The 7,500-nt window shown below is 42.1% G+C and overlaps 1 protein-coding gene across 7 annotated transcripts in view; it reads right to left on the reverse strand.

The window, feature by feature from the left end:
• The window catches only part of EBF3 (EBF transcription factor 3), a 120,975-nt gene that overhangs the window by 42,177 nt on the left and 71,298 nt on the right, over positions 1-7,500 (reverse strand). For 4 of the 7 annotated variants that reach the window (XM_068397975.1, XM_068397973.1, XM_068397971.1 and 1 more), the window contains exons 7-8: positions 4,357-4,438; positions 1,191-1,335 (exon numbers count right to left, since the gene is read on the reverse strand). In XM_068397975.1, coding sequence (XP_068254076.1) covers positions 1,191-1,335; positions 4,357-4,438 — 227 coding nt within the window. The remainder of the gene's footprint in view (positions 1-1,190; positions 1,336-4,356; positions 4,439-7,500) is intronic. The other 3 variants (XM_068397974.1, XM_068397972.1, XM_068397970.1) reach the window with 1 other exon arrangement.

Genomic DNA, 7,500 nt, shown 5'->3' on the forward strand with positions numbered 1-7,500 from the left:
GTCAATATGTTAGTAACAACTCACAAGAGGAGTCCCAGGGAAACTGGTGTGCGTGGCCTGGCCACGCAGCCGTACGTCAGATCGCAGCGGCTTTGAGAATTCCAACTCCTTGAGAACTGAAGATGTGTTTGACCCCTGTGCATTTAATTTTTGGTCAGCCCTGAAGTGATGGGGCAGTTGGACTAGATGATCTTTGTAGGTCCCTTCCAACTGAAATATTCTATTCTATTCTATTCTATTCTATTCTATTCTATTCTATTCTATTCTATTCTATTCTATTCTATTCTATTCTATTCTATCCTATCCTACTCTGCTCTACTCTACTCTACTCTACTCTACTCTACTCTACCCTACTTTAATTTTATTAAAAAACAGGTTACCCGAGAGCCGGTTTGTATCTTTGCACTGGTGTATTTTACAGTGCGAACCAAGCGATATTTAAATCTAAATGATCATTTTGGGCTTTGTGGGAGAATAAATACATGTGTGCACGTGTACGAGCGCAGCTGCGATTGTGTGCGAGTGATTCGGAGGCTGATGGGCTCCAGAAAGAGAGTATTTCCCAATTCTGGATTTTCAGAGACACTTTCCACTCTCCTCTTCATCTCAGACTACATCTTCCTTTAGCAGTTCAGGCAAGAAGTCAATCACATTGAGTCAGGCTGAAGAAAAACATTTTATGCTGTTTTTCTCATACAAACCCCCTCCTGCCGTAATCTGCAGCAAGGCCCAGCCACAGGAAATTGACCTCACAGTAAATTCTTTACCGATTCGGTCATGTTTTTACCATCCACTTAAACTTGCATACATAACCTGAGCCTGTACCTCTGGATCAAGGAATATGACAAGCCAAAATAAAATCAAGTCAAATTAAATAGCAAGAAAAAGCTGCAAGCAAAACAAGACTGAACAAAAAAATAAATAGAAAAAGATGAAAAATTGGTTGTGACTGCAAAACTGTAAGCATTAAATAAAGAGAGAAGTCAGAAGCAAATTCAGAAGCGCCTGTATTCTAGTTGACAGGGGCTGAGAAATACTAATGGACTTTTTTAATGGGTGGTTTGATGGATGAGAGAAGAAATTATGTAAAAGTAAATGTAGTAGTGTATCAACATAAAGTACGGTGCCAAAAAAAAAAAGAAAAAAAAAAAGCATTGCAAATAAAAAAAGACATGTAAATGTGTGCCTACCATTTTCCAGATAAGAAGGGGCCGTACCTTCTGAGGGGTCAAGGCGGCGAGCCCGCCTCCCGTGTTTGGAATTGTTGTGTACAAACATGTTGTCTGAGACAGCCAGCACGTGGCCATCCACATTGACTGTTGTTGATACAACAACCTGCAAAAGGAAACAAAAACCACAATTAAACAATCCTGCGTATTTTCACAAACATCGACAGAGAATCAGAACTTCTTTTAGCACAAAACAACCCCACAGCCTGTTACTTTTTGCTTTAAATGAAGTGAATGACACCTCTGAATACATCTTTGTTTATGTGGCTAACACTGATTCTGAACTCACGATTGTTTCTCTTCAGAACCTGCTACACTAATTAGAGTTTAATCTCCTATTATGCTAACAAATGAATTCAACTCAGGGAAATATTCTTCTAGCCATTAGTTTCAGAAACACCCCTCTAGCCACTCATTTTAAAAGCTGCTGTTTTGATTGATCTGTTGATATATTGATTAGATAGTTTATCTAATTAAAATTTGTTCACTTGAGACTTTCTTCAAATGAAGGGTTGTGAGGATTCCAAAGAAAAAAAGCTTAATAAATCAGGAACCGTCGTAACTCCCCGTTTTTCCTTCAGTAAATGATCTCCAGGTCAGTTTTACAATTACATTTAATGTCTGATAATGAACTTTTTTGCATCTGAAAAGAGCGAGTTGAATATGAATAGTGAAAGTGTTTTCAATCCATGAAAAGTATCCCTTCTCAAGTTCATTTGGATGGTGATTGACCCTGGTATGTCAATGGAATTTCCTCCTTTATTTTTGAGTGAAAGGCTCCTATTCTTGTGTCCAGGTTCAGAGTCCGGCCATAGAAGAGATGATGGATAGGGCCGCCTTTGGCTTCCAGCTGCTTCTCAGTAGAAAATGGAAAAGGAACATATGCAAAACGCACAACCTTCCCCAGAAAAACACCTACACAATGGAGCTGGGAAACTCCTTCCGGAAACGATATCGCAGGAACACAAGCCAAAGGGGAAACCGTGAGATGCGCCTGGGTGTGCGTGGAACACGGCTTCATAGGTCCATCGCTATTATCCCAGATAGACATTTACATCTCATTTAAATACTCCAGCACGGGCCCTGTGGTGGGGGTTCCAGATTTTCTGAACGGAGTAAGCACCGCAGCGTTTTCTTTGGGGTTTAACATTAGTCGAGTCCTTGAAGTCAATGGCTAAGTTAGGCCTCATCAACCATACTGGTGACAGCAGCAACAGCTAGTACCAATTTTAGCTTTCATCTTCTGTTTATTTCACTTTTGGATACAACAAAAATGATTGCCAGGGTTCTCACACCAGCTCCTGCACCCAAACGCATCGTGAACAAAAAACGAAGGGAAAAAACCAGCCTCCTCCTGCACCGAGCTGGTCCAAGGCATCAGAAGAAAATTCTCGTCTGCTTCAATGTTTTGGATCACCTCTGATCCTGCTTCTTATTCACAAGCCATAATTAGCTTTCAGCTATCACAGCACCTTTTCTGCGCACCCTGCCTCCTTTGAGACAGCCATCTGCGGTACCCTTTAGAACAGCCCGAGGGCAGCTCTCTGCCAGGCTGCTCTGCTCCCCTACCTTTCTCCTCCCAGAAGTGGACACTTTCGCTCCTGTCAACATCCACTCTGGAGAGTGCTGAGGTTGCACGCTCACCTCGGCCGCAGAGCTGCTGCCAGGCCACTGGGCTACCTGCTTGCACTTTTAATGAGATTCGCAGAATTTAAGAAATATCACAAAACATAACGAGTGTGATTTTCAGCACAGATTTCCAGATCTGGTTCCTAGAACACGGTACGTTACAAAGACAGAGGAAGGTGTATATAAAAATGACGACTATTTTTGTTCTGTCATGTATATATAGGTCAGTCACCAAGGGAAAATACTGTAGTTCAGCAAAAGAAAGTCGACATGCAATGCTTTGTTATATCGGCTTATTCCTGCAGTGCACCAAAAGAAAGGTGCTGAGACAGTGAAACCAGTTAAAAATATTGTTCAAGATCTGACATACTGTTAAGTCCAGTTAAACCTTCTGAGAGGCAGGGAGATTAGCTAAAGAGACCCAGCAAAGTCTTCCTAGTGCCTACTGGCTCCATTGTCGACCACAAGATCACTCATGACTGATGCTTCATTTAGTCATCGGTGAGACAAAGAGGACATTTCCACTCATTCCAGGTTTGACCTTCTGTTCTGTTCAGATGGATCAATATCACCAATGCCACGTGAAGCTGAGATGCATGAAAAATGGAAGCTTGGCTCAATTGTTTTGCAGAAATATTTTTTCCAGCTACAGATCTTTTCTGTTGGCTGGCTCAAGGGTGCTGGCTTCACCGGTTGGTTGGCTGTGCATGAAAACAGATGTCACATGTTTTGCTATCAAGTTTAACCACAAGCTATTCTTCTCAAAAATAAGAAAGTTTTGAACATCTCAATACTAGTTTATTATGAGTCTCAAATATGAATCATTGTGAAACACGTTGAAATACAAAGCATGTATTTCCTAACAAGCATTTCAAATGACCCTAAACACGGAGGAAATCATTTGTCCATCACGTCAGCTGTCTCTCTGTGGTGTTATGATTCACCACAGGATATTTCAAAAGCTGTAAGGAGAAAGTGAAGCATTAAACATTTCCTAACACAACTGGAATAAAAATATGTGGGTTGGACCACCACTGTTGGATTTACAAGTTGTGAATATGAAAAATCCCTGTGTGAGATCCAAACTTCACTGGGCTCCACGGTCATGTCTGTTAGTAAGATTATGCTACTCGGTCTACACGTGTAAAACCTCTGCAGGTCTGAGCACACACCCCACCACAACGCAAGGCGTTAGTGCGAAAGAAACCTGTGGAAATACTTCCTGAGGAGAGACCCACTTGCTTCAGCATTGATCCACTACAGCCCACTGCAGAGCTTGGCGAGTCCCAACAACCAGCATTTAAAGTAGTGAGAGAAATGTAAAATACCAACAGTGTTGTTTTTAAAGGCACTTTTAGGTTTAAAGGCACTCCAATTCTTAGAGCATTGGAATTACACTAAGTAGTAGCACTGATACTCATTTTTCATTTAAAAAGTTCGAGATGAAGATGTGATTAAGCCTTTCATATATCATTTATTCTTTAAGAGGGATCTGTACCTGGAATCTTCGCATGTCTCGCGGGTTGCCTGCATTCTTCAAACAGTTCTGATTGCACTTGAGGAAAAACTTTAGAAAGAATCTATAAAAATACAAAATTGAAATCTATTAGATTCATCAAAATGTAAATCCAATTTTTAAAAAGTTTAATAAAATTTAATCATAAATAGTTATACCCAAAAGAATACTGGTAGTGAAATATTACTTTCCTATTAGTTAATGAACTTATTTTAAAGCATGAGATCTCTGTCGTAAACAGAACATTATTGCCAGAGAAAGGCAAATTTATATTTTTAATTTTTCAACAACTACAAATGTATTGACTCCAGGCCATATCCTTAGCTCGGTGTGGGAAAGTTGATTTCAATGACTCATTGACTTCAAAGGCAATGACTTACACCAGATGAAAATTTGTCTCTATTTTTTTAATAAGTTTTATTTTTTCACAACTTATATTAGCAGTAATGACCTCTACGTCGAAAAATTCCAAGGTAATGAATGATCAATGTTCTGAAAAACACTTGGCTTTGCCTCCGGTTTGGAAACTCTCGCTATTCAAAGGGACTCGATCCAACTCCTGCTGACTCCAGAGAGATCCAGGCGGGATCTGCCCACCGGCAAGGCCCCGGTTCCCTCATTGTTTTTGAAAGGAAAGGAACGTGGCAAATTAGGCCCTGTCTTACGACCTCTTCAACCTTTGCCAGCCTTTAACTGTGAGGAGTCACTCTACCCGGCGATGGAAATCCGGCTCGTTTGTGCTGAGCGGCAACCAGCAATTATTCAGGCCTAACCCTTATCATCTAGGCATCTCCCCATAAACCGTGTTTGTGGCAGCGCTGCCTCCCGGGAGCACAGCAAGCACTTATAGGAAGGGGAAAAGCTTGGCAAGCTGCAGGCTCCTTTCCACCGCCCTCCTGTACTGGAGAAACGAGCTGGGTGTCTCCACCCTCCAGGCTATGCAAGACTGGGGGACCCTCGCCGTCCTGCCCTCGTGCAGGAGGATGTTCACAGCCTAACGCCACCTCTTTTCTGTATGTAGCTATGTGTTCATGTTTCATAATTAAAAAAAATATTCTATGAATCTGCTTTTTGGCTAATGCCTGATGGCTAACAAGAAGCAAGGCTCAGGACTTTCTCCTTCCCCAGAGCTGCTCAGATGTGCCAGCCCAGCAGCTTGTGCTGCCCAACTTCATACACGTTCAATAGCGAGGTTAGGCAGAGCTCTTACATTTAGAATACGAACAACTATTATTTATTCATGTCAACCTTTGTAAGTGACTGTGACTCTTCTCACTGTATACACCTCACAGAAGTTTCCAGGTGCCTCTGCCCTTCTGCAGCACCCAACACGGCCCAACCGTGGCTTATAGAAAGTACGACTGTGGCTGCACCGCATCGCACTCGCTCCTTGGGAGCTTTGAGGGTCACACAGGAGCATTAGTGCCATGGTCTAGTCGACAGGGTGGTGTCAGGGCAATGGTTGGACTCGATGATCCCAGAGATCTCTTCCAACCTGACTGATTCTGTGATTCTGTGATTATGGGAATATTCTCTTATCACAGACTGCTACTTTTAATCACCAGTCATCTTTTTCAGTTAAACCTTGAGCAGGACCCTAATATTAATACGGGATGCTAATGCTGAAGGAGCAATCCTTCATATCAGAGAGGCAAGGAGGAAAATGACTAGGTTTACTGACAACAACTAGGTTTACTGAAACTGTACATAAATAAATCGATGCCGTCAGTTCGGTTGAATGCACATTTCTTTAAAACTTCCTATCCCAAAATGTTTAAAGGGGTTTTAGCTGTCGAGCTGAAAGAGAGCTGGTTTTCCACGGTGGTTGATGTGATTGCCTAGCTCGGATGCTCACCTGAACTCAGGTTTTCTGGACACTGCTGCAGGGCCACAACCAGTGACTCCATGAAACTGCATCTTTGCATCATTTGGTTTTTTTTAAGATACTTACAATCTCCAGATCAACTGAGTATAGGCTAAACATAATGGCATTTCTGTCTGTTCTTTCTTGCACACCTTCCACCGCATGGACTGCGATGATGTGCAAGGACCAGCTGATGCCCACATCAGTACGGGACCACCAGACACTGAGGAGGCAGGAGGTGGGGTGAGCCTCCAGATTTACAGCTCCTGAGTGACACAGCCAGGCTGAAGAGGAGTATCTTATCTATTTTTTTCTGATCTCAAATGGGTGTTGCGAGGCTTATTGAGCTAATGTTTGTAAATTGCTCTGAAATTCTCCGATGAATTGAGCACTAGGAACGCTAAGTATTGCTCCTCGTGGATTGGTTTTAACGTGACGCATTCGTGATGAATTGTTTCTATCCAGAGAGCTCACATCCTGTCAACAAAAAAGGGCCATTAAGCACCCTTTCACTAAACATCAGCTGGAACTGCTATTTGTTCAATTATTTGGGGAAAAAGACCCATGCTTGGTGGAATTAGACATCTTCAACTTTACCAGGATGAACCCGAGCATTGGGCTAAATATTGAAGCCACAAGGCTGGGGCGAACACAAGCAGCACTCGTGTTTCAGTTCTGCTGCATTCCTTGATACTGAGATGTTTTATTTTTTAATCCATGTTTTCAGAGAGTTCATGGAGCACAGGTGGCATCAAGACAAGATTTTCAGAGGAAGACAACACAAGTTGAAATCCATGTTCCCAGGCAGGGCGTTTCTCAAAGCTTGCTGGGAGAAGATGATCGACTCGATTGTTCCTCTCAGCTGACCAAGGACCATGGATGCTACAAACCCATCCCTACCACAGAGAGAACTCGCTTTGGTCGTGTCTCAAACTTCACTGCTACCGACAGAATGAGAATGCAAACTTTTCTAGATTTGCCTCTCCCTGCTGTATTTTGAGCTACACGCACAAATGTAGTCTTTTTAGTAAATACAGCCTTGCAGAATAGCCTTCCTAAACATACTAAGCTGTTCCTAAAATACTGATACGGAGAAAAATGCAGTCTTTGTGATGTCCTTTGCTCTGATTTTTTCACGCTGCTAGAAAGGGGACTGCCACCTTCTTAATTAAAATGTATTACCTACCACAAGACTTCCCTATTTTAAGATAAAATTTACATCTTTTATTAACTCACCTCACCTATACACTCAGCTCGCAATG

This window comes from Nyctibius grandis, chromosome 4, assembly GCF_013368605.1.
Source record: "Nyctibius grandis isolate bNycGra1 chromosome 4, bNycGra1.pri, whole genome shotgun sequence".
In the NCBI taxonomy this organism is placed as follows: domain Eukaryota; kingdom Metazoa; phylum Chordata; class Aves; order Nyctibiiformes; family Nyctibiidae; genus Nyctibius; species Nyctibius grandis.